This window comes from Leiobunum rupestre, chromosome 9 (assembly GCF_980474605.1).
Source record: "Leiobunum rupestre chromosome 9, qqLeiRupe1.1.hap1, whole genome shotgun sequence".
In the NCBI taxonomy this organism is placed as follows: domain Eukaryota; kingdom Metazoa; phylum Arthropoda; class Arachnida; order Opiliones; family Sclerosomatidae; genus Leiobunum; species Leiobunum rupestre.
In genome coordinates this window covers 51813222-51841148 of record NC_143392.1, presented here as the reverse complement: position 1 = coordinate 51841148, position 27927 = coordinate 51813222, and the positions used below count along the sequence as shown (strand labels likewise).

The window sequence follows — 27927 nt, the reverse complement described above, 5'->3', positions numbered from 1 at the left end:
AGGAGAGGTATATTTTGGCTTGCCAACTTGTTTTATATTCAGATAAGCCATATCAGTCAATGTATTTTTATCAGTGAACTTTGCTATTTCCAACAGAACTAGTTAATGTTTTTTCATAACATAAGCTTATATCTTCCTTTAAACCATTTTTCTCGACGTTGGAGACGCATGGAAGGTGCCAAAAAGGGCTTGGGACAGATAATTCAATGGAGGATAACCATGACGGATTACGAAAACTCTTGCCAGAAAGGTAAATTTTTATACTTATGTAGTTTTTCAAACTCTGATTTTTGACCACGCAAAACATTTTAAACAACGCTATAACTTTAATGCGTTTATAAAATGAAATAAAGTTAATCGCATCTCTCCGTTTCATTGTAAAATATTAACGATTACTGTTCGTTGGAAATTCTGATAATAGATAACCTGACGTGCTTTTCAAAGATAGTGACGAAGGAGCTACTTAAAAACATTAAGCCTACTTAAGTTTTCGAAAAATGTATGTCTTACCAAAATATTGGAAAAACAAGATAACATCAAAAGTTAGGAAGATCCAAATTGAACTTTGCGAAAAAATAAATAATATTTGAGAAATTATACTTTAATTGAAAATTTATGTATTAAATCTAATGGGGTTTAAATTTTTATATTGGAGCATAAGCAATTACATTTTCTCATGACAGGCAAGATTCATACTTTATTGATTTATATAAGGAACGCAAGAGAACAACGTATTGAATACACCAACATAAATTTTATAACTTTATTATTTTATACAAATATTTTCAAACAATTCGTATTTTTAAACGTTAGAGCAGTTCTGGAGGATTTCAGCATTTAAAGGATGGAATAAATATCGACATATTTCTGAAAATATATTTTGCTTATTTATAAAATGTCATTAATTTGAATCAAATAAAATCGCTCGACTTCGGCTTAAAAGATCTTTAACTGTTTTTGTAGTGGCTTATTTAATATTGGAAAACAGCACCGCATGGTGAAATTTGATTGATTTCCATATGATCGACCATGGGTCCTTTTGATCGACGTGCTTTTGATCGAAGATAAGGTTTCTTAATATGGACACGTTTTTTAAATGGGATCTTTTGTTTGACACAAGTGACAGCATTGGTTAATGCTCTAGGTGGCGATTATCTTGTGTTTTAAATTAATATTTGTAAATTATACAGGTATATTTAGAAAACATATCTGTTAATTATCGGATTGGGTTAGGTTTTAAGATAGTTAAAAAAATCTCTAAGTAAAATTAAAACATCAATTTGACGAGCATTTGGGCTTTAAATATAATCATATCGACCATGTGGGAACTGCTTTTCGGTTTGTCAATCAAAGCACGTAGATCAAATTACTCGTGTAGAATCATTTGTTATTTGATCAAATGAACCCAATCATCTCGTATTATGGAACTGTGTAGTTAAACGTTTTATACACTCTAATAAAAATCGATTACGATCTGGTCAAAGATTGACACCTCCAGTGGTTTGATTTAGAAGCTAAAAGCGAAATATTTGATATAGTATAATTTTAAAAAAGCGGCGCAATTTCGATCAGTTCTATATTCATTTCTGTAAAGAACGTTTTCACAAAACCGTAAAAACTGGGGTTAAATGGAAAAAATAATTTTATTAAATTTGAATAAACCTCGTTCGTTTCTTAGATTTCAAGCGAATCTTAGAATGAACCAAATGGCCCGTACAGTTTTTAATAGTAGCCTCGTGCGCAAAATTGTCTCATTGTATAAACTCAACTGACGCTCACTCCACCGACTACTTTCCGCAAGCCTCGGATGCCCTGACATTGGACATTTCGTACTCTAGAAACATCTGTCTATCAGATGTACCGAATTTTAGTTATAGAGAAGAACGAAATAGCGGATAATACGCCCTAATTAGCCTTGGCTCTTCTTTAAAATCTCAAGGCAATGAAACACATGTTTTTTAATCCCCAATTATTGTTTCAGAAATATAACTTAATTATGTGGCCTTTTTTCTGATCTGATTTCAATATCGATTCATGTCGTATTTACATTGTTTGCCCAAATGGTTGCCGGAAAATCGTATACCCAAATGGTTTCAGATAAGTCATATGCCCAATTTGTTTCAGATAAATTATATACCCAAATGTTTTCAGATAAATTATATACCCAAATGTTTTCAGATAAATTATATACACAAATGTTTTCAGATAAATCATTTGCCCAATTTTACTGGGATTTCTTTACCACTTTAGGGTTTTGAAAATTAATAGTAATACACGAACAATTTATTGTTGATAGCGGTAGCGGCACTTATACATAAACTATATACTGAAAAGAACAAGTCCACTTTGTGAATTTGACATTTATTTAAGCTAAAATGAAACGACTATTTCCGCCAGTCCATATCCTTTTGAAGTCCCCGAATGGGCTGGCGAAACTTTTCGTTTTATTTTATCTTTAATAATTGCATTATACTGAAAATGAACTTGTTCTTTTTAATCAAGTTAGTAGCCATTTATTCTCCCGCGTCAACAACGATTGCATCGAGAATAACGCTTATTTCCGATATAGCTGGAGAGAAGATAATGTTGGAAATTGTTTCTTACATTTACAATAAAGCAATTCTTTGGACCATTCGCCATTTTCTCGGCAACACACCTCTCTTTGATATTCACCATAATGGCTCTTATATCCAATTTCACAGAACATCCAACAACAATACGCAGACTGATAATTATCTTTTGAGGTGCATCTCGAATGTACAGTTTCCGAAAATCCTAACGAACGACAGTCGAAAAATCCTATAGAAAACATAAATATATATTATCTATAAAAGTCAACAATATGATCATGTGTAGATTATGTGGACCAAAGTAGTGATCCGCTCCAGAATTATTCGGAGTATAAATAGCCACTGCGTGTATAATACGAAATTGAAGACCGAAAAACATAAGACTTTCTTAATCTGGGTAAAGTGGGAATCGGGAGAAAACCCGTCGGCGAAAGTACCTCTTTCATCTCTCAAACCAAGTGTTGGGTAGGTCGGGAAATGCTGGCCAAATTGCTCTATCGATCTGCCTCTGGAACGCCGTTTGTATCACAATCGACACGATTTTGTCTAGTCAAAACAACCGTCCAATCAACAGTCGAAGAAATTTGAATCCACCAATAAGAATAACTGAAAAGTAACGAGACGATTTTTCGACACTACGCGATAACTAAGATGTAAAAATTGTTTGTTGTCATTTCTCATTTTGTCTAGTTTATTTGTAATCCAATCGTAATAGAGAACAGATAAATATTCACCAATCACTTTGAGAATTTTCCACCTAATTAATTAATAACGTTAAAGGACCAATAACTGAGTCATATGCGAAGTAGGAGGTGCACATTTTCGACTAGACAAGACTAATATTTCACTAGACATCAATTTTGTAACGACCTTTACCTAAGTGTGTCTAGTACTTTAAATCCAAAAATTCAAGCAACTATTCGCAGAATATTACACATTTCATTGGTTAAACCTAATTCCGTCCTGGTTTTCTTGTTTCCCCGCCCTTTCATTTCAACGCTGCATTTACTGGCAGATTTGAAAATTTCACTACACAAAAGTTTGAACGTAAAATAACGAGACAAAACTTGTCAAGTCAAAATTATGTCAAGTAATAATATCATCCCTAGTGACTATGTAAAACATTTTGAAACGCCTACTGTATAAAACGAGGCGTGACAGACAGTGAACTATATAATTATTTGTTCAAAGACTTAATAAAGCTTTAATATTGGTCAACTTAATTAACCAACCCCTGATTTAGGAAAATTACAATATTATCATTAAGCATTATCCGAAATACCTGCACATAATTCATTTTCGACTAGACAAAATCGAACGATCAATCGCTAACTTATCACTTTTCAATTACCTTATCGCTTTTCTAACGGACCAATGGCTAGCTTATCACTTTTTAAATCGACCAATCGTTTACTTCTTAAATAGGAAGATTTTATTTAGTTAAAATAACGGGCTGCAGCTACGGACGTTTCACCAAACAAAATGTTTCAAATACGAGACGCATTCGGTTTTTTAACTACACAAATATCGAAAAACAACGAGGTGCTTATCCACAAATACACCGATTCGAAATTATCTTCTGCGCATGCGCAAAATACACGAGCGCCATCTATAACCTATAAAGTGAAGCTATAGTACGGGAATTTGCTATTAAACATTTTTCTCTCATTTTTGCGTATTGCTCTCTAGAGTAAACGTCGACTTAATTTGACCAAGGCTTGGTTATTTAAAGAAATTAAAGTTTAGTTTAAACCTATTTTTCTATGGCGAGTATCAGTTTTACAGATTGTGTATTAGACACAAATACATGGAGGACTTCAGGTTTCAATTATATAAATAATAAATCGTGGGTTAAATGTTTAAACGGTTTCCCTCCTCGTTTTGCTGGAACTTGTGAAGATTCTTTTAGCAAATTATTCGATGTAAACAGAAAAGCTAAAGGGCTTAGGTTCTTTGAAGAAGGCTATATTCAAAAACTCTAGTACAATGACCAGCTTCTTAAAGAAAGTAATAGGGTATGTGCAATTCGTTCAAATTGCTTTCCGTCAATGAAGAAGGGCAACTACAATATTGTAATCGGATTGTCCAAGCCAGAAGGGCAAATGCTGCATAGCTACTGCGAATGTCCTGCGGGGTAAGACAATTACAACATTTCTTAAATTTGTGGACAAACATTAATCAAAATTTATCATTGCAACATTACAGGCAAATGCCATCATGCGGTTGCCACCTTCTATGCGTTAAGAGAGTACATGAGCTTCAAGGAGTTGCCTGAGGACGTAACTTGTACTGGGAGGCTCTGTAAATGGATAAACCCTGGAGGGAACAGTGTTTCATACCCCAAGTATAAAAAAAATTGTGGTCAATTTTATTGGAATACCATGGAAAGGGGTGGGCCCGGCTGAGTGAACATTCAAATGTATCCTGCCAAAACAAGGCTCATTCGAAAGGCCTCATCGACGTTGTGAAAAAATCGGGCCGGGCTTCAGGTAGTTCGAGCCACGCATGACATCCTCTCCGATATTACAATGAACGCGTGCGGAAGCTAGTGCTGTAGCATAGCCAACGCGCACCTTTGCTGGTGGGTGACCTTTTTTCAGAAGACAAATTTATTTAATAAAAAGATTTGTATTACTATAATACTACGATAAACATTTTACTGGGTGGTATTTGACAAGAGCGTATCCAGGATATTATTTAGGGTGGGATTTAAACTTTCAGTCCCATTTGAGACTTTAAAGAAAAATTAGCGGCGGCGATTGGAAAACAATCCTGTGGGGGCACGGGATATTATTTTTTACCCAAAAATGCATATATTTAAAACTTAAGCAAGGAAATGTACAGCTCTGAATTTTTATAGCAATACAAATTTGTTTTTAAAGTGTTCTTTCTTATAACTCATCCGTCAAAGAATACTTTGGTAACAAAATCTATGTCGATATCTTAAGAAAAATATCTGTGTACATGTCTAGATAATTAAGTCTTTCTTGGCCTTTTTACAAAGGTATTTTATGTAAAATAGGCTACACGACGGGACGATTCTCTGTTTGGACTAATCTATCGAAATCAATTTTACGGTTATATCATCTTAATGCTACTCGCATCTGCAATCCCAAAATTATTTCTGAAAAAAGAGTGAATTTGCACCCATATAAAGGTTCAAGTGAGATTATAAATATTTCGCTAATGGCTATTTTTCGAAGGTGGTGCCTTGGGTATTAGCTCTATTTTTATTAAAAAGAAAAGAATAAATTATTCTTTCTACTTATACTTTATCACGGAGCTATCGGTTTCCATGATGCGAGGAAAGAGCCATGTGCTTTATTTTGCCTCCCCTCCGGAAGGAGTGAAAAGAGTCTCAGATCAATGTAAGAGAATACCACCATTTCCTCTCCACCTTCTTTCTCCATAAATAAAAGAAACGAATCAATTGGATGTGCTCCTAAATTTTCAAAAAAATTATTTCTATTGCAGATGGAAATAACTGTTTGGATATTTCTCTGATTTTTAGGCCTCACTCCGCCGTTACGATACTTCTCTGATTTCTATCCTTGACTCCACCGTTAAGATGCTGCTCTGATTTCTATCCTTGACTCCACCGTTAAGATGCTGCTCTGATTTCTATCATTGACTCCACCGTTACGATACTGCTCTGATTTCTATCATTGACTCCACCGTTACGATACTGCTCTGATTTATAGCCTTGACTCTGCCGTTATGATACTTCTCTGATTTCTACCATTGACTCTACCATTACGATACTTCTCTGATTTCATTTTCATATTTATGCAATTGGTGTACAAATTTTCAAAGAGTGGTTAGCCCCTCGAAGCTTCATTACAGGATTGTCGGTCCATAACCAAAGGATCGAGAGGTTATGGAGGGAGGTAATATTTTTTTTGGAAGAAAATAATATCTTAAATAGAGACAATGAAACACATGTTTTGTGTTAATTACGCTTACCTCCCACGAATAACGGCATCGCTCGAATACTTAAGAGAGTGGTGGAACCAACCATCATTCGCTTCGGACTGAACGTTCACGCACCCTCATATAATTATTTTGGATCAAGTGCTTAAAGTATTACTTATTTTCAATATCAAGGGGGGGGGGGAATCTTCAATTATACTTTTAAGTCTCAAATGGGGCTGAAAGTTAAAATCCCAACCGAAATAGGATCCTGTATATGCCCTTGCCAAACACCTTCCAGGGATAAACAAACGAGAGCAGAGCTCCCCCCCCTAAAAATAAAATTGTGGAAAACTGGCAATTAGGGAAAAATTTATAATCTCACATTCTTTAGGCCTAAGGTGGTGCCTTGGGTATTAGCCTAGCTGATTATTATTATTATTATTATCATTATTATTATTATTATTATTATTAAATTATTTTGGGATTGCAGATGCGAGTAGCATTAAGATGATATTACTGTAAAATTGATTTCGATAGACTGGTCCAAACAGAAAATCGTCGCGTCATGTACCCTATTTTACCTAAAATACCTTCGTAAAAAGGACAAGAAAGGCTTAATTATCTAGCCATGTACAACGATATTTTTCATAAGCTATCGACTTAAGTTTTGTTATTAAAGTTTTCATTGACGGATGAGTTACAAGAAAGAACACTTTAAAAACAAATTTATATAGAAATAAAAATTCAGAGATGTACATTTTCTTGCTTAATTTTAAGTTTATGTATTTTTTGGTAAAAATAATATCCCGTGCCCCCACAGGATTGTTTTCCGATCGCTGCCGCTGATTATACTTTGAAGTCTCAAATGGGACTGAAAGTTTAAATCCCACCCTAAATAAGATCCTGGATACGCTCTTGTCAAATATCACACAGTAAAAAGGTTTATCGTAGTATTATAGTAATACAAGTCTTTTTATAAAATTAAGTTTAATGTCTTCTGAAAAAAGGTCGCCCACCAGCAAAGGTGCGCGTTGCCTATGCTACAGCGCTAGCTTCCGCACGGGCTCATTGTAATATCGGAGAGGAGGTCATGTGTGGCTCGAACTACCTGAAGCCCGACCCGATTTTTTCATAACGCCGATTTAAATGAGCCTTGTTTTGGCAGATTATATTTGAATTTTCACTCAGCCGGGCCCACCCCTTGCCATTGTAATCCAATAAAATTGACCACAAAAAATTGATTTGTAACATTATTCATTCATTCATCCATCAAATTATCCATCCATTCATCCATCCATCATAAAATGTAGAATCTTGGCAGTCCATCTAAAGTGTATGTAGTCCTTGTATAAGGAAAATAATGGAGAAGAATCAGAGTAAACTTCGAGTAACGCGAGTGTAAACTTCGAAATGAGAATTACTTTCGTCGACGTTGCGATGTAAACATAAATTCGATTCGGGGTTTCGATGTAAATATAAATGCGATTCGCGGTTTCGATGTAAAGATAAATGCGATTCGCGGTTTCGATGTAAAATAAGTTGGCAAACCAAAATTTACCTCTCCTCGGAAGAATTGTCCCTAGTGGTATTAATTTCTCGAGGCGACGTTTAAAGATATCTCCACAATTCAGAGTTATTTACTAAAAACGTAATCGCGGTTCAATCCCGCCCAGTATAAAATTTTAATTTTAATTAAAATAATTCAGACGAAACAACCGAGTTTAATTTATTCAGAATAATATAAATTTAGTAGTTACAACAGCGAGTTAGACCTACTAAAACAATGCACAATTGAATTTAACCCTATTTACAGAACAAGTTTATCAGATAAATATAATACGAAGCAAATTTTTATGAAAGAAATATCTACAGAGGTTATTTGTATTTTTATCGTATACGACATACTTGCCGCATCTTTAACGCTCATTTTAGTTCAACACTCGCCCTTTATGAAGATACCGTAAAATAGTTTTATTCGACATCTGGTAGTGGACGACTCGTAAACTTCCTGTTGACGTAGTGACACAATACCGCATAAAAAAGACCAATACCGTCCAATTTATAATATCATATCAATGACTCCATTAGGAATCGTAGATGTCCAGATATACACACCAATAAAAATTTATTAACAAGAAGCGAAAAACTTACCATTCACAAATCACAGAAAGCCACTTGACTAAATGACAGCTCGTATATCAATAGTTGACCGTAGACGGAATAGCTAGGGTTCTTTATAAATAAAACGAACTAACCCAATTGATGAACTGCATTAAACATCTTATTCAGTCGAGAAAACGTTTAAAATAAATTACGAAGTAATGACGACCCAGTTAAAAACCCAGACCAACATAAGTGTAAGAACACGATGTAAACAACTCGATATTTTCTTCATAAATGAACTATTACCCTTGAAATCTAATACGCTAAACACTTAATAGATGCAAAAAAGACTGAAAAACGAAATAAATTACCAAAAATTAACGGGTTCTTCCCTTTAACCATCTTATCTGCTGACTGCGCTAAAACAAGATTTGACCTTAATATTTTCATACGTAGAAAAATTTGACTTTAACAAGTTCACAAAAATTTAAAAAACTAAGTTCAATAAAAAATATGGTGGAGAGTGTGTAGAAATTGTTTTTGAATTCATTAAAATTTGTATAAGTTTTATTTTTTGTAACCTTGGTTCATATTTTCTGTATCCCTATATTTATTATATTTTCTTCTCATGTAACGCGTAGGCGCGAGGAATGGAAAGAGCCCAAGTCCATTTTTTGACCCCATTTCTAGCGGAGTTTCTGGTCGCAATTAGGCCGTGACTAAGTGAGGAATTGGGGGTGTCCCAAAGTCTGCGCTGCAGAAGCGCCGGGAAAGAGACCGGAGAGAGGGCTCCTCTCGCCGAGAGAAAGTTTTGGTTTCAGTTAGCGTTTTGAAGTTGAAGCGAAGAAGAGCGAGCGAACGAACAATGTAAAATAAATATTTAGCGTGAAAAACTTTAAACTATTCCCTTTTTGTTAAATTATTCAGAATTTATAGTTGTAACCATATTATTTTAATCAATATTTAATTTCAATTCACATTATGGTCTGATTAGTCTAATGTCTCAAGCACATACAGCGGGAAAAAAAGTTCATCAGATCACGATAAAATTTTACATTAAAATACTTAAATATTTAATTAAATATAAGATTAATATAATTTATAAATATTTAATTAAATATAAGATTAATATAATTTATAAATATTTAATTAAATATAAGATTAATATAATTTATAAATATTTAATTAAATATAAGATTAATATAATTTATAAATATTTAATTAAATATAAGACTAATATAATTTATAAATATTTAATTAATTATAAGACTAATATAATTTATAAATATTTAATTAAATATAAGACTAATATAATTTATAAATATTTAATTAATTATAAGATTAATATAATTTATAAATATTTAATTAAATATAAGATTAATATAATTTTTAAATATTTAATTAAATATAAGATTTATATAATTATAAATATTTAATTAAATATAAGATTAATATAATTTATAAATATTTAATTAAATATAAGATTAATATAATTTATAAATATTTAATTAAATATAAGATTAATATAATTTATAAATATTTAATTAAATATAAGACTAATATAATTTATAAATATTTAATTAAATATAAGACTAATATAATTTATAAATATTTAATTAATTATAAGATTAATATAATTTATAAATATTTAAGTAAATATAAGATTAATATAATTTTTAAATATTTAATTAAATATAAGATTAATATAATTTATAAATATTTAATTAAATATAAGATTAATATAATTTATAAATATTTAATTAAATATAAGATTCATATAATTTATAAATATTTAATTAAATATAAGATTAATATAATTTATTAATATTTAATTAAATATAAGATTAATATAATTTATAAATATTTAATTAAATATAAGATTAATATAATTTATAAATAAGTAATAAATATAAGATTAATAAAATTTATAAATATTTAATTAAATATAAGATTAATATAATTTATAAATATTTAATTAAATATAAGATTAATATAATTTATAAATATTTAATTAAATATAAGATTAATATAATTTATAAATATTTAATTAAATATAAGATTAATATAATTTATAATATTTAAAATTATGTAGAATAACGTAATAACTTCGTAAAGAACTTATAAATTTCTTAATTTGATAATTTTGTCCTGGATGGCATGCCATTAATTATCTTAAAACATTTATATAATATCCAAAGTCTGGTTCATTTGGGAAACAGCATATCCTATGTGAGGCTTCCTCGTTAATTTTTTATCAAAAACCACTCCAATTTGTTGTTTAAATATTTGTTTTTACTTTCTTATTGCCAGAATTTCCAAGGATCTCTTTATTGAATTTATCTGGGATCTCAAGATTTGGTGTTAAAAATCACGAATACCTCTTTAAGGGAAAATAAGAGAGATTTATGGTGTACACAAAAGCGTTGTATTTTCGAAGTTATTACTAAAAGTAATAAACGTATTTTCAACAATTTCAACATAAGTTTAATTTTGTTTTTAAATATCTATTCGTTGATAGTTCTACTACATCCCAAAACTTTAAATTCTTTAAAAGCAGACACTTAAACAGACGATAATTCTTATCGCTATGCAATCATTGGATGGGCGAAATGGAGACTTCGGCCATTGGTCGAGCAAAAATGGAGACTTAAACCATTGGATGTTCATTTATGTCTAGTCAAAAGCGAGTTGTGTGTACTAAAAATCCTCGATTGTGACAAAAATGGGGTGTGTAGTCTGAATTTGTGGATACGCACCTCGTTGTTTTTCGATGTTTGCGTAGTTAAAAAACCGAATGCGTCTCGTATTTTAAACAATTTGTCTGGTGAAACGTCCGTAGCTGCAGCCCGTAATTTTAACTAGATATAATCTTCCTATTTACGAAGTAAACGATTGGTCGATTTTAAAAGTGATAAGCTAGCCATCGGTCCCTTCGAAAAGCGATAAGCAAGCCATTGGGTAATTGAAAAGTGTTAAGTTAGCGATTGGTCGTTCGATTATGTCTAGTCGAAAATGAACTATGTTTAGGTATTTCGGATTAACGCTTAGTAACTGGATTTTTTTGGTAATGGTATGACCTTAAATTGACTAATAGAAAAGCTTTATTAAGTCTTTCAACGAATAATTATATAGTTCACTGTCTGTCACGCCTCGTTTTATACAGTAGGCGTTTCAAAATGTTTTACATAGTCACTATGGATGATATTATTACTAGACATAATTTTGACTTGACAAGTTTTGTCTCGTAATTTTACGTTCAAAGTTTTGTGTAGTCAAATCTGCGAGTAAATGCAGCGTTGAAATGAAAGGGCGGGGAAACAAGAAAACCAGGGCGGAATTAGGTTTAACCAATGAAATGTGTAATATTCTGCGAATAGTTGCTTGAATTTTTGGATTTAAAGTACTAGACACACTTCGGTAAATGTCGTTGCAAAATTGATGTCTAGTGAAATATTATTCTTGTCTAATCGAAAATGTGTATATATTTTGTGGTTGTAGCATCGTTGCATGGTTCCACCTTTGTACCTCCTACTTCGCATACGACTCAGTTATAGGTCCTTAAACGTTTTTAATTAATTAGGTGGAAAACTCTCAAAGTGATTGGTGAATATTTATCTGTTCTCTATTATTGATTAAAAATAAACTAGACAAAATGAGAAATGACAACACACAATTTCTACATCTCCGTTATCGCGTAGTGTAGAAAAATTGTCTCGTTACTTTTCCGTTATTCTTATTGGTGGATTCAAATTTCTTTGACCGTTTTGACTAGACAAAAATTGAAAAACGTGTCGATTGTGATACAAACGGCGTTCCATATCTGCCTAGCTATGGAGTTTGTAGTGACCATTTGTGCAGTGTACATAAACACCGAGTAAACGAACATTTGCTACCAAGAAACTTTGGAAAATTTTTATAATCGACGCCACACTAGGGTCTTATTTGTATAGGTCGTCTAAGCTACGTAAAACGTTTCCGAAACAAGGGCCTGAGGTGTGGCCTTGGGTATTAGCCTAGCTGATTATTATTTTATTATTATTTTATTATTATTTTATTATTTTATTATTATTTTATTATTATTTTATTATTAATTTATCATTATTTTATTATTATTTTATTTATATTTTATTATTATTTTATTATTATTATATTATTTTATTTTATTTTTTCGAAGTGAAAAGTTAAATATGTTTTCGCTCTGAGTTTTTCGAGTTTCCTCGCGATTTGTTTTGCAGTTTTTTGCTTAATTGTCTTAAAAGTTAGATTATTTCTGATGAACTAAGTGTCGGGCTTTCCACTGGTGTGCTCGGTTTCACCTAAAGCGTTTTCGTTCGAAAGTTATCCACTAATCTGTACAAATGCTCAAGCGACACGGTCATCAAATACGGCTTTTAGCCCCGTTTTTCAACGTGCGGGGGTCTAAACGTGATATATCGTTAAAGAGATATTTGACTCTAACGTTTGTAGTGTGTGCTTCCAGCTAGAAGGTGGTACTATCGGTTCTGCCGAGTGATTTTTGTCGCCGGATCTATCACCTTTTGATGTTTGTTTTAGGAAATTTTCGCCCCTTTTTGGTGACTTCTTGGCGTTTCTCATTATTATCCACGAATCTGTTAACATTTTATATTTTTCTGGTCCTATTTTTTATAATTTTATTGTCGATTATTTTCACGAGTATTAAATTCTACTCTTCGCGCGCTTTCTCCATTCGCTCGAGAAACGTAAGATGATTTTATTTCTCTCTTCTCTTCACCGCACGAACGTTTGAAATTGGCTTTTAAATATTATTTTTTGAATGAATTTATTATTTTAGTATTGTTCAATGTAAATACATACTATTTTTAATAGTCTCCTCGCTTAACTGATGAATTCGCGGTGGCAGGATCCCGGATTCCGTGTTTTAAATTTGATAAGCCCCTTTACGCAAATAATCAAGGCTTGTAAGTGCGGAAAGAAGATCCATTTATAATGCACAAAAATTAATGACCAAGGTGTCTTGAAATTGCACGTTCATATTTCAGTAATAAGTGGGTATGAATAATTCTAGTTATTCAAAGCAGTTCAGTTAATCAAAAACTAGAATTCGTCAGGATGAAATGTATCTATTTTTTACTACAGTGGGATACACGACGATAAAATGTAAGCGAGTTTGATAGAATTTTTAAATTGCTGTAGCATCGTTCAATCTCTTTTTTTCTTCTTCGTGTATCTCGCTTTGGCCCTAAATGGGTTAGAGTGTGCAATAACTGGTGGCTTTACCGGGGATTCGGGGTCCGGCTCCTTTAACCCATAAGGGCGGTCGCACGGGGAGATGTTAGCTCTGATAAAATGGTCCTATCTCCACCTCCGACTTCGGTCAGGTTTGGGCTGGATACTGAGCTTCGGCTCAGGCTAACGGAGAGGGTCCGTGCAAATAGGCCAGCTCGGAGGATTGGGTAGCCTGCTGTGGGGCGGCGGGCCTCTGTATGAGGGAACGGCGGTCCTGTTTCCTTGCCTTTTGGAACAACACCGCGATCTCCGGTGCCGGCTGTACCGGGTTACTTGGACTGCTGTGTGCCCGTCGTTCCCCTTTAGGAGCTCTCTTCAAAGGTTTTGACTCCTTACCTACGTAGGTAGGGTGTCGGCTGGAGTTGCTACAGCATCCACTATTACTCCCACTGCTGTGTTCGAAGTGGGAAATGGTCCACCTATTGCTGCACCTTTTGCTGGGTTGAGTGGCTTGCGTCAAAAGTGCGACCATCAGTAGTAGGGTTCTGCTACCCATGCTGGATTTGTCACCTGTCCGGGCTGGGAGGACGCTGGCGTAGGGCACTATGATGATAGACCTCCGGTGTTATGGTTTTTGTAACTAGGTACACCAGGCTTAAAATTCTGACACACTGTATCTCGCTTTATATATTAAGAGAGTACGCAAATGCTTCACTCACTATAACTAGACGCTGAGCCGTTTTAGCCATTGAATTGGGAATAGTACCGCTAGAATGACATAGTTGTGGTTTCGCGAAACGAATTCTGAAACTCCGAGTCGGCGCAGTCAGCCCTCAACTCTATCATCATACGGGTGGCGCGATCTAGAACTTTCAAGGTACATTAGTACTATTAATTCAATAGTATATTATATAGTTCCCGCCGCTAACAGCGGATGGCACCACAGATTATAATTTTAATGAAACATTTTAATTGAAATCTACCGTAACAATCCAAACTTAGACGACTTGACAATCTTTGTTTTTTACTAGGCAAATTACACTTACCCCCCCCCCGCCCCCAACGTACTCTCTTCGGTACGCCCGTGGCGACGCCCCGATCTGGAAACCACGGATGACAGCGTTTTTGTCCAAATAAAAACTGGCGATTCTACCCTACTAATTGGTAATCTATAACTTACACCCAAACTCAACTCTGATACTGCTATAACCAACCTCTCCAACCTATCTAACAAATTATCTAACACAACTGGCGATATTATTTTACTTGGAGACTTTAATGTCCCGGGCCTCAACTGGTCAACACTCGTCAACATAAAATGTAACCCCAATCTCCGTAGAAAAGCGCAAGCCGTTCTTGACTTGTGCTCTGACTGTAACCGGACACAAGTAAATGCTGTGCAAAATTCGCATAGCAACATATTGGATCTGATCTTGTAAATAACTCAATGGTAACATGGACGACAGCTAAAGCACCACAATTACCAGTTGATCGTTTCCACCCTCCGCTTCTTATCACTTACCATGGTGCTATTTATCATACCAACAGCCATGAAGTTCAACTACAAAAACGGAGATTATCATAGCCTATACTCTGATCTGTCGAGAGCTGACTGGTCTACCATAAAGGAGTCGTGTGACGTAAACGAATGTGCTGTTCTCTTGACTGAGCGGGTTCTTGAAGCAATGAACCGTTATATACCAAAAGCATCACCCAAAACCAGATATCGATATCCTTACTGGTACTCCGCAGAACTTATCAATGCCTTAAAATAGAAGAATATTTGCCATCGCAAATATAAACTGAGTGGAAAGCTAGAGGTCAAACTAATCTACGAAGCACTTGTTAACACGTGACCATAAAGAGCATGCATTTAAATTTAATGGTAAATCACTCTCTAATCCCAAGCACTTTTGGACTTACGTGAACGGGCGACTTAAATCTAAGCCTTCAGTAATATCCCTCGATATAAATTCATATATCACTTCGGATGTTGTAACGATATAGCTAAAGAGTTCTCTGAAAGACTTACTCACTTTTCCAACTGGAATAGATAATATTAAACTTTTTATAATAAAGGGATGCGCGGCGATCTTTGCTCGTATTCAACGTCACATTTTCAAATTATCACTATCTATTGGCAAGTTTCCAACACTATCGAAGCAAACGGAGGTATACCCAGTCTTTAAATCTGAATACGCTGGTGAGGTAAAAAACTATCGCCCAATTTCACTTTTATGCTGTTTCGCCAAAATATTTTACTCAGTGATGCATTCCGTAACATACGATTGGTTTAGGCAGAACTTTACCGATCGACAACCGGGCTTTCTACGGGGACGATCTGTTGAAACCAATCACGTAGCTTTTCTAAATGACGTGATGCCAACTGTGTCAAGCCAAGGTCCAGTTGATGTCGTGTCCATAGACTTATTTAAGGCATTCGACCGAGTCTCACACCCATTTCTAATGAAGAAACTTGTACATTACGGTATGGTAGGTCAGGCAGCGAAATGGTTGGAGGATTACTAAAGTGGACTTAAATTAGAAGATCCAATATAATTGAACTAACCCAATATTTAAATTTCCATATACCAAACCTATAGCACCCGTCAAAAAATAACATTTCATAAATCAAAACCTATTTCCCCCATTTTACGCATGCAAGAAACATGCAATAAGTACGATGGCCAAACATATTTTCTTGTAAATACTCATTAATACTCAAACTGTTATTGCTATAACCATATGTTCAGGGGCGTACCGAAGAGAGTACGTTTGGGGGGGGGGGGGGGGGGGTAAGTGAAATTTGCCAAGTAAAAAACAAAGTTTGTCAAGTCGTCTAAGTTTGGATTGTTACGGTAGATTTCAATTTAAATGTGTCATTAAAATTATAATCGGTGGCGCCATCCGCTGTTAGCAGCGGGAACTATATACTATACAATTGATTTAATAGTACTAATGTACCTTGAAAGTTATAGATGGCGCCACCCGTATAATGATAGAGTTGACGGCTGAGTGCGCCGACTGGAAATTTCAGAATTTGTTTCGCGAAACCACGACTACCGAACGCGCCTATGTCATTCTATCGGTACTATTCCCAATGGACGCTTCAATAAAAGATACTCGGTTTCTACTCCCCTCTCAAAATTCTTCTGGGAATGAGCTATTTCCGGTCGGTCGGTTAAACGGTTAGAATGGCTAGCCACAAAGTCATATTTAAGCCAATTGGAGACGCGTTTTTGCCCTCATGAGAATTTTGCGTCAGATAAGAAACGCGTCGGCTCACGTGTATAAGGAACATACTAATGTTAATTTTCGATAATATATTTTAAGGTAACATATATAATGTTTTTAAAACTAACGACGTAAGCACAAGAAGATAATATTATTATTATTATCATCCTCTTATGGTATAAATAATTAAAATTATATGTAATATTTTTATAATACCACGCAATTTTAAAGCTTCTCGTAGAGGCAGAGTTAATTCATTTCGTATAAAATTATCTTTTGGAAAAAGATGAAAACTCATTCCTTTAGAACTAAATATATTTCGTTTGCAGTACGGTATGCAACAAGTGTTTCCTTTTAACCAGGTAACATTTTTGGCATGTTAAGGCTTAGCAAAAAACTGAGAAAGTTTCCAGCTTTCTAATATTTCACCAAGCACTATATAAATAATAACTTATGAGTCCTGGCTGTCGGAAATATTACTTCTTGGCAATTTCTGGGAATATGTTTTATTTAAGCGCCTATTCAATGAAGCATTTGCGTACTCTCTTTATATATAAAGCGAGATACACGAAGAAGAAAAAAGAGATTGAACGATGCTACAGCAATTTAAATATCCCATCAAACCCGCTTACTATTTTCTCGTCGTGTATCCCGCTGTAGTAAAAAATACATACATTTCATCCTGACGAATACTAGTTGTTGTTTAACTGCACAGCTTTGAATAACTGGAATTATTCATACCCAAATATAACATAAACAATGCAAACACTTATTACTGAAATATTAACGTAAGAACAACCGACACTGTATCACACCATATGATCACACGTTATCTTTACCCAACGCAACTTTAGGAATATTGGGTTGTGAAATTTTCACTTTCCTAAAGAATATCACTATAATATTAACGACTTACCTAATTTACCCTAAGTAAAAAAAAACTGAAACATCTCCTATAGAAATTAAAACTATTTTTATAAATTTTATACAGATTGCCAAATTTAACGTAGAAATATTAACGAACAACCGATATTCTCGGTGTATTTTATAAGGTGCTGTAGGAAAAATTACTATTTAAAAAGCTTTTTCCACAAGGCTGAACTAAAGTTCCGACACACTAGCTGCCTAGCATAGAAATCAGGTCTTGTAAGTTATACATAAGGAGAAGCAACTACATAGAAATCTCAAACATAGTTAAAGATTTTAGGGAAGTAAATTACTGGGAAATTCTAAATGATTTGTTGCAATATCGTCTACCATCGATTTAGGAGTTTTTTAATTAACTAACATGTTTCATAATTTTCATTTTGCCAAGTCCACCTCGATTTGCCAACTCTACAAAGCTTTGGGGGGGGAGCCTCACCCTGCCCCCCAATGGTACGTCCCTGCATATGTTTTTGTACATTATTCAATCCAGTGTATAGCCAGTAACCGGGGTGGTACTGCGAACAACAGAGAGACACACGTACAAGCAAACAGACACAATGATTGTAAATCCACTCCTAAGGATCATAGTTCCTTCGGAGATGTAAAATTTTACTATACTTCTTTTAAACTATATAATAATTATTTTTTATCCAATGAAAATAATTATATAAAAAGTGCGAGTTCATATTATTTATAACATCTACCGTAAAAATAGGCTAATTTTGCTTGATATTTTCCCATTAATTGCTTTTGCTTTCCACCTACCACTAAAAATATTTCAAATCTTTATTATTTAAAAAGTTCCATTTATTAAAAACCAATACTGAATAGTATAGAAATTAATTAATTTTTAACAAATATTCTGCCCCGATAAAATTGAAAGTTTAAGGAGTGTGTTTCTTTTGTTCTTATATATCCTTAAGCGCGTGGAAAAGAGTTCAGGTATTTTTTAATTTTATACTTTCTACGATTTTAATTTTATAGGAACCCGTTTGCTATGGTTTTACTCTTAGAAAAAAAAATTCAAAACAATTTCTGATTTAAAACTGTTATTACTGGTCAGTGTTTTTTAACTTTTGTAAAAAATTATTTCATTACATGATTTTAAAACCAAATACCATTAGAAAAATTTCAGTCTACGACAAAAAAACTAGTATGAGAACAGCGGGGATTTTGTTTTCTTAAATGAAAACCACTTTGAATGGAAAGTTACCTCTTTAATATTATTGCCTTTTAAGATCTGCTTAACTGTATGAAATATTTACAATAATTTACAAACCTGACAAAGCGGTTTCGGTAACTTCATAAAAATGTGAGATGCCTTAAAATAAAAATCACGTTCGTTTACCGTTATGACTCTTTCGTAAGCCCTAGCCTTCCTGCCTAATGTGCCTTTGGGAAACACAGGCCCTGAGTAGAACCTTGATCTAGAATTAGGTTTAGACTCTTAAATCTAAAATTTACAAACCTTGTATATTTTGAATAATTCAATAGCATTGTTTACCAAATACTGTTTATACCGTTCAACTCGAAACACCGTGTAGGAATACTCTTCGCAATGACTAAGCAGCCCCATTTGAGATAAATTACGGGTCTGTTCCCAAAGATTTCTTCCAAAGGCTCAACGTGTAAACGAAAATGATTAATTATTCAATGTCAGACATGAATAAAAAGCAACGTATTTTAAGTCATTTTAAAATTCAACCGTAAGACGGAGATTAAGCTCATTTCAGAAGTTTATAACGTGATTAAAACCTTCACTAAACCAAAAAGAAAAGTACGTACTATTACAGCCAGGTAAGATTCCAGACCATTTACCGCTCTTCTGACAATCTCGTTTAACTTTCGGGCCAACCACTTGGAAACGTTCTTTTAAAGTATAGTTTACGGGACAAGAAAATTTGCAATCCCAAGGCTCGTATGGTTTTCTAGGAGTGCAATCGTTTATTCTTTGATATGATTCATCCAGTTTGCAATCAAAGTTCTCTAAAAGAAATGTATCTTAAACTAAGCTTCTGTAAATGTATCCTTATTTATGTTACTAAAATTTTTACGTAACTTGAAGGCCCACCCAAAGTGTGAAGCTACACATATCTTAAAAAGCATTTACTTTTGCATTTTAATGATTTTGCTGTCCATTTTCTACCAAAGATACAATCAACTCTAAATTCTCCTCCAGTAATATGATAACCATAATTACAGCTGAAACTGCAGTGCCAAGATGTAAAATTTGATTTTCCAAAACACGTGTCGTTTCTTCCTTCCATGTAACGTTTTGGTCGACAGGCAAATGGGTCTGGAAATGAAGCAAAATTGGTTAATTGATGCATTTGTTATGTAAATCGTATAACGTATACTTTAAAATTTCTTTAAAGGAAACCAAAGTGCAATATCTTATAAAGATCTTTAGTAATAGCATACAAAACAATTTATTTTGGTTCCAAATACAAACATACATAAGTTCCAAATATTAACGTTTGTTTGCGGTGAAAATTCTATTTTTATAATTTTAACTACAAGATTAAATATTATTTAGAAATGTATGATTAATTTTGACAATATTATGGCTTAGCTTCATACTAAGCTATAATTAATTAATTCTAACGTATAATTAAATGATGTGCCTTAAATCTAAAAAAACTTCAGCAAAGAGACGAAGGACAGGTTCCGCTCCAACTATAGACCCACGGAATTCTAAAACAATTACGAACTTAACCTCAACTCAGTCTCGTCTCAAGAATAATTAAAGGTTTCGGAAAACTTTCAGCACAAATCTTGTATTTGGCTAAATATTTCCTAATTTCATTTCAGGCTCAAAAGTGTTTGTGGTAGACTGCGCTCAAGTTTATTATTTCAGACAATATAGGAAGGTTTCGTCTCGCGATCGTGGTTTTGACTTTTTTATCAAACTTACATTTGTTATCCACTTTGCGTCAAGCCGGGGCAGCTTTAAGAAAGTAATTGCGACTAGCGTTGCTTAACTTTTCGTAAAACAATTAAGGTACGTTTGAGCGTTTATTCTGGGTGGAACATATTGAGGTTTAAAAATGGAGTCACCTACCATAAAGCACCATTTTTTTGCTCAATATTTCCTGATGCTATAGGATTATATCAAGCCAGTTTCTTTGGCTCCATTGCGCTTGTTGCATAGGTTTTTGGTGTTATCACGGGACAAGATAGAAACATTGGATTAAAAACCAATTTCAATAGAAATTATTTTGGTATAATCATCAACCTAAAGAGAAAGTATCAACCTTCTGGTAGTTAATGTATAGATTTAGATCATTGCGGGGTATGCTCGTAGTAAACGGCTCGCCCTAAGCGATAAAACGCATCTTAATTCTAAAAGGGTAACGCTATTGGCAAAATCAAATCTGACACTTTAACATGGTCTGTGGATTATAGACGATTACGCCCCAACGCCTTTCATCCTTGATGTACGATCTAATCTGGACGCAAAGCATCCGTTCAACTAAATTGTAGGGTTATTCCTGCCGCTTGACATTTCCGTTTAACGAACCAGAACTACTTGTATTTTTGTAGACGAAGTTTTATAAAGGCAATAGTGTCCAAAAAAGTTGTTCCAAACAGACTTTACGCTAGCGATATTTAGATCCGCCAGTTTTATGGTGAAGTTAATTTTGGTTGGTTCGTATCTCGGAAAGGAGGCTATTTTGGATTTACATTCATTCAACATTTATTACTCATTGGGACCCACAATCCTGTTATTTGCAGCAAATAACGAAACTTGAGTAACTTGATTTTAAAATCTAAACATTTCGTGTATACATTTGACGGCTCTACCAATTAATAGTTTTTTAAACTATTGAATATTGTTGATTTTCGATAAACATTAAAATAAAAATTCACCTTAGGGTTTGGGGAAGAGCCAGAGGTTCTTATTATATTAGTAATAGTTAAAGAGCCTAATGATAGTATATCATCCGTATTTTGTTCTAGCCAGAACTGCATGTATATATATTTCAAAATTTTCTCAGCTTTGCGGCGAGGAAAACATTGACGACGGCGTAACTACCAAATTTAATTTTCATTTAATATCCTTTTAAACGCATCTATTTGTTTAAACAGTTAATTGCACAATTCATTTTGTCGACACGATTTGTAAAATATTTTCGATGATCCTGAAGAATTAGCACCAGGTATTTCAATGGTTCTCTTCAAGTTGCGACGTGATTGAAGCCCCCTCTTAAAATGGGAAAATTCAATTATGATGGCCACTTCTCTTCTCAAGCACTACTTTTTCTTCAATTAAATCCGTCAAAAAATATAAAAACCTGCGTTTGTGCCGATTCTTTAGGTTGGCGTGTTTAGAGATTAAGAAAAGCAGTCTAGACGTCTGAAAAACGCAGGGAGTATGTTCTGGCTCATGAAATAAAATTATTTTTAAACTAATTAAGGGTGAATGAAAAGAGACTTAAAACGGTTTTAAAATTCACAATTTATTTATTTAAAAAATATAACGTTTCGAAGGAACTGTTCCTCCTTCTTCAGGGATTTTTACAAGTCTGACAGTATAATGGTAAAACTTTGGGACGAAAAAATATTTATGCGCTTTATACATATAGTGGCTACTGTTCTATAGCCGCGGAGGGTGGCCTGGTTGTTATGTATAAGAATGTCAAGGAAGGGAAGTTTGCTGTCTTGTTCAGTTTCTATGGAAAATTGAATGGCTGGATTGATTGATTATTACATTGGGCAATGCCGTCGCCAATTTCATCAAAGGTTCAAAGAACACAAAAATATAAACAACCCATACAATAATTATCCCCTTAGCGAACACCTTCGTGTTTTTGGCCATAATGCTAGGTGGGACTCAATAGACATACTAGCGCAACCAAAATTACATAAAACCCATTTTAATGTACGCGAATCCATCGAAATTTAAAAAAATAAATGTGCGCAATGTTTAAACCGTGACGATGGTCCCTTTAACTTATTCACGTTTGCTCCACTTTTAAATGTTTTTATGGTCCTCACCCTCTCCCACACAACAAACCAATTCCTCCTCTCGCAGAATCCCCCATTCCGACAATAGTAGCCTCGCGCGCGAACGAAGATATCGAGCTCGTTGCTCATATAACCCTTCGACGGTCGACTCGCCTTCGAGAAAAAACGCTCGCGGCTAAAGAACAGTAGTCACTATATGTATAAAGCGCATAAATATTTTTTCATCCCAAAGTTTTACCATTATACTGTCAGACTTGTAAAAATCCCTGAAGAAGGAGGAACAGTTCCTCCGAAACGTTAGATTTTTCAAATAAATAAATTGTGAATTTTAAAACCGTTTTAAGTCTCTTTTCATTTAGTTTTTCACAATGTGCTTCTCTTCACTTCTAATTAAGGGTGCTTTCAGTTGGACGGATTATTAGAACATTTTAGTTTTTATCTACAGGTTAAGCAAATATGTTAATTAAAAATTAACAAAACACACCATTCGTATTGCAGCAAGCATTTAACAAACATGTTTTAACTTTGTGATTAACGGTTTATCGAATCGTCATTTCATATCAAATTCTATCTTATTAGGCTTAGGCACGTTTTTTATATACAATCGTGTAGATTCTTAAACAGATCATTATTTCAGAGACAAAGTAAGCGTAAAAAAACGATTACGTGTCTCTCCACATAATAATAGTAATTGTTCAAACAAGAAGAAGGCTTATCTTATCCCCTTATCTCGTAGAAAAATAGTTTTCAAGTGCCTTTAGAAAATAGTTTAGACGTGCCAGCGGATCTTAGAATGTCATCAGAAGTTTATTTTGAAGTTATCATTGGCCTGGCGCAAAACACTTATTTGGCAGATACTTAGGCATTAAATTTTTAAACTTACTTACCAGTTAGGTTACATTTCGAGTTATTGAGCATCCAATTACCAGTCTCTAAGTTACATTCAGCAAATTTGCCACCTATCAAATGAAATCCTTTTGCGCATTGAAGCTTAAAAATATTTTTACGGGATTTTTCGACACGAACGTGAGTGTACATGTCTTTGAAATAATTTGTTCTATTTCCAAAAAACGGACTCTTCTTCAAATCTTTTCCCCATAAATTATAAGGCCTTTTTAGTATTGCATATGCAAAAAGCTCCTTCGTCTTATCCCAATAAGTGCATTTTGCTATAGGATGAACTGAAAATAATTGGCAAAATTATTATTGAATCTAAGTAAGCCTTAATAATATTATTAGTACAGAAAGAATAGGTTTTGACCCGCAACAAATTAACACAAACCTGAAAGTTTCCCACTTTATAGATTTTGGGGCGCTCTTTCACGTGATGTGGTCTCCGGTGTTCTCCCATTGGTGAAAATTCCACCATCTTGGAAAATGGCGGCCAAAATTCAGTAAAAATTTAATATCTTTCGTATGGATTATCCGATTTACATGAAAAAATACTTCCAATGTTCCTTACAATATGTCGCATCGTTTATGTTCTTAGGTATTTAGTCATATTATGCACCGGAAGTGCGTAATTATGCTTGATATGTGAGGACACTTGGAAAGAATTGTGATTTATTACTTTTTAGAAGTTACGTAAACTATCAAATTGCACTAATTCTTTTTTAGGCACAATCCCGGCAGTATGGAATTATTTATATATAATGCTAGGGTATAATTTTGTGCATTGGTCACACGTCACACTTCAACTGATCGTACTTTCTAATCAGAGCCTACACAGAAAAAAAGGTGTTTAGGTTTTTAACATCTAAACATGTTTGAAAGCTCAACATGGGTAAGAGTTGGTGTTGTTTCCTTAAACACATCTGTTTAAATAAAACGAGTTTCTCAAACAATCTTCCAAGATCTGTCAGGTAGTGTTCCAAACCGGAACAGCTGGTAAGAGGTCATGTTTAGAAATTAAACTTCGTGGTTTTTAAACACTGATGTTTAATAAGTGTATATTGCGTTACGAGTTTAATGTATATTTCGCGTTGTCTATATATTTCGTTTAATTTCGTTTTCTAGTTTTCTAATAAAAATAATATTCGTTAATCACCGTTATATTAATAGTGTGAACTACAATATGGACCAGGTTCTTCTATCATCTCATTATTTTAAGTTATTGGTAATTAAGACTAATTTAATAACACTAATGTATATAAATCAATAATTGAATATGAACTATTAAAAATTAATAAAATAACACTACTTTTGGTGTGATTTAAGGCCGTATTAACACAAATATTCTAAAATAATGGCTACTGAGATGAAAATAGAGGACAATATTAAAATGTCGACATCTCAAGAATCATTCCGGAAAAATCGTCGAAACAAGCAGTCTTTTATTGAGGACTTGTTAATCAAGTTCCGGGAACACGGATTTACAGTAAAGCAAGCGAAATAAGATGCCGATACCCTTATTGCTAACACTACAATTGAATAACCGCTTGAAGAAATTCACGAAAATATAGCGCTGATCGGAGAAGACACTGACTTACTGGTTCTGCTAATTGCTCTTTCGCGTCCCACGTTTAAAAGTAATATTTATTTCGTAAAGCCAAACCACGAAAATAAATCCGATAAAATTATTAAAATAAAAGACGTTCAAGAGAAATTAGATGATATGACTCAGATTTTACCGTTCCTTCACGCTATGACTGGCTGCGACACAACATCAGCCCTTTATCGACAAGGAAAGAAACAGGCGTTTGATATTTTAAAGAAGAACGAAGAACTTCGACAAGCCGTAAAAATATTTTTCTTGCCTAGCTCCACCCATGACGAAGTATCTAGAGTCGGTGAAATGTTTTTGTTGAGACTTTATCGAGCAAACGAAACGGATACATTGGACGGACAATGGTTCCACGCATTTACAAAAGCAACCACTGGGTCTCCTATAAGCTCAAATTTTGAGCAAGCATCACTACCACCAACTAGCGCAGCTGCGAAACAACACTCATACCGTGTCTTTCACCAAGTTCAAACTTGGCTAGGTAACAGCCTCAACGCAACAGATTGGGGTTGGAAACCGGTGGGTAGTGAACTTCGTCCCATCATAACCACTCTAGAACCAGCACCGACCGAGATTCTTCAGATGATCTCTTGTAAATGCAAAGACGTCTGCGATTTGAAATGTTAATGCCGAAACATTGGTCTAATCTGTTCCTCAATTTGTAGGTGATGCGAGGGAATATCTGGAACCAATGAACGTAATGATTTCGATACGGAACTCTTAGACGAGGATGCCGATGAATATATATTTTTCATAATATCTATTAAAAAATAGTTTGGCTTGATATGCAGTTTTATTTTATAACGTTTTCTAGAATCTTTACTAGACAATATGAAAGTAAATTGTTCCAAAAATATTTCTTAAATTAATAAGACCAAAATTGATGTCACATTTATTTTTCCCGCCATTATATAAAATGCAGGAAACTATGTAAGTGTTTCAAGAATAAAAATTCTACCTAAGACATGCTGATAACGTTATATTATGCTTATAACGTCGATAATTACCAAATTTGTGAAAGTTGTCTTAGCTTCCGGCTCAAATTAGGCACTTCCGGTGCATAATATGACTAAATACCTTAGAATATAAACGATGCGACATGTTGTAACGAACAGTTTTAGTATATTTGCATGTAAATCGGATAAGCCATACGGAAGATATTGAATTTTTACTGCTTTTTGGCCACCATTTTCTAAGATGGCGGAAATTCCACCAATGGGAGATCACTGGAGACCACACCACGTGAAAGAGCGCCCCAAAATCTATAAAGTAGGAAACTTTCAGCTTTGTTTTAATTTGTTCGGGGTTCAATTAAATTTTGAGCTAACTTTCCTGTACTATATTCTTAAGCAACCAACTTATTATTATAGGTGTCTTATGGTGATTTCCCAAGGCATGGTCTCAATATTGATTTAATCTAGGTATATTTATTGGTAGGGAAAATTTTAAATGTATTTATAGAAAAATCGGAATTTTTTTAATGTGATAGGCGTCAGAGAAAACGTTTCAATGAAAAAGTTTTATAGATAATTGTCGGATCTACAAATAAAATTTGTTCATCGAAAAATAGAACATTCAAGAGCCAGTTTTAAAATTCAAATCTTCCTGTCATATCCCTATCATGCAGTGTTTGATGGAGTGTTGGATGAAAAGGATGGAAGGGATGGTCGTCAAGATCTCTCCAAATATAAATCCCTGACAATCCTCAGTCGTTCGTAAAGGTTCAGACGTTGCTCGTCGGTAAGTAGCGAAGGAGACCAGAACGATATTTTTCATGTTGATGGAATTCCAATCTGGTCCCCGGGGCCTTGGAACGTCGGACTAACATTACCCTACATTTCGAAGTCCCAAAACAACTCGGAAGACAGTGTGGTGATTCACTAAGAAATAAATCTAGCATAAACGTGCTCTGTTTCAAAGAAAAACGAGAAATAATTAGCTTTATTACATTTCGGAATGATACTACGCACTGAGACACCCTGAATATTGTTGGTATTTGCAATGCTTAATGTAATTATTAATTAAATAATATAATATATAATATATAATAAATACTATCTAATAAATAATTTAGAATATATAATTTATTAATAATTTATTTATAATTTATAATTTTATTATATATAAAATTACGCTTTAAAATCATCCATTCATAAGTAAGTATACTCGAATCTGTGACAGAATTTAAAGCCCGGTGTACCTTGTAGCAGATACCATACCACCGGAGCCCTATTATCATAGTGCCCTACGTCAGCGTCCCCCTAGCCAGGTGACAAATGCAGCATGGGTAGTAGTACCCTACTACTGATGGTCGCACCTTTGACGCAAACCACTCAACACAGCAGAAGGTGCAGCAGCGGGTGGATCAATTCCCACTTCGCACACAGCAGTGGGTAAAAGAGTGGATGCTGTAGCAACTCCAGCCGACAACCTACCTACGTAGGTAAATAGTCATACCCTTTGGAGAGAGCTCCCAAAGGGGAACAACGGGCACACAGTGTC

At 34.0% G+C, this 27927-nt stretch overlaps 2 protein-coding genes across 5 annotated transcripts in view; one reads left to right on the top strand and one right to left on the bottom strand.

Moving 5' to 3' along the window:
- The first annotated feature begins 163 nt into the window (after positions 1–163).
- LOC149930872 (uncharacterized) lies at positions 164–26234 on the top strand. Of its 3 annotated transcripts, none has more exons than XR_016473762.1 (2): positions 164–250; positions 26091–26234. XR_016473762.1 is itself a non-coding variant. In XM_090158362.1 (2 exons), exons 1-2 carry the CDS (start codon positions 25537–25539, stop codon positions 26147–26149), a joined length of 540 nt encoding a protein of 179 aa, XP_090014488.1. In that variant the 5' UTR covers positions 25089–25536; the 3' UTR covers positions 26150–26234. The 3 variants fall into 3 exon arrangements, 1 of the variants encoding a protein (XP_090014488.1); XR_016473763.1 differs by lacking the exon at positions 26091–26234 and adding an exon at positions 814–928; XM_090158362.1 differs by lacking the exon at positions 164–250 and adding an exon at positions 25089–26017.
- Positions 749–27927, bottom strand: part of LOC149930871 (P-selectin-like) — a 49328-nt gene continuing 22149 nt past the window's right edge. Inside the window, exons 9-13 of one of the 2 annotated variants that reach the window (XM_090158360.1) lie at positions 23810–24103; positions 20065–20250; positions 19740–19940; positions 2605–2799; positions 749–867 (exon numbers count right to left, since the gene is read on the bottom strand). In XM_090158360.1, coding sequence (XP_090014486.1) covers positions 866–867; positions 2605–2799; positions 19740–19940; positions 20065–20250; positions 23810–24103 — 878 coding nt within the window. In that variant the 3' untranslated portion in view covers positions 749–865. The remainder of the gene's footprint in view (positions 868–2604; positions 2800–19739; positions 19941–20064; positions 20251–23809; positions 24104–27927) is intronic. The other variant, XM_090158361.1, reaches the window with a different exon arrangement.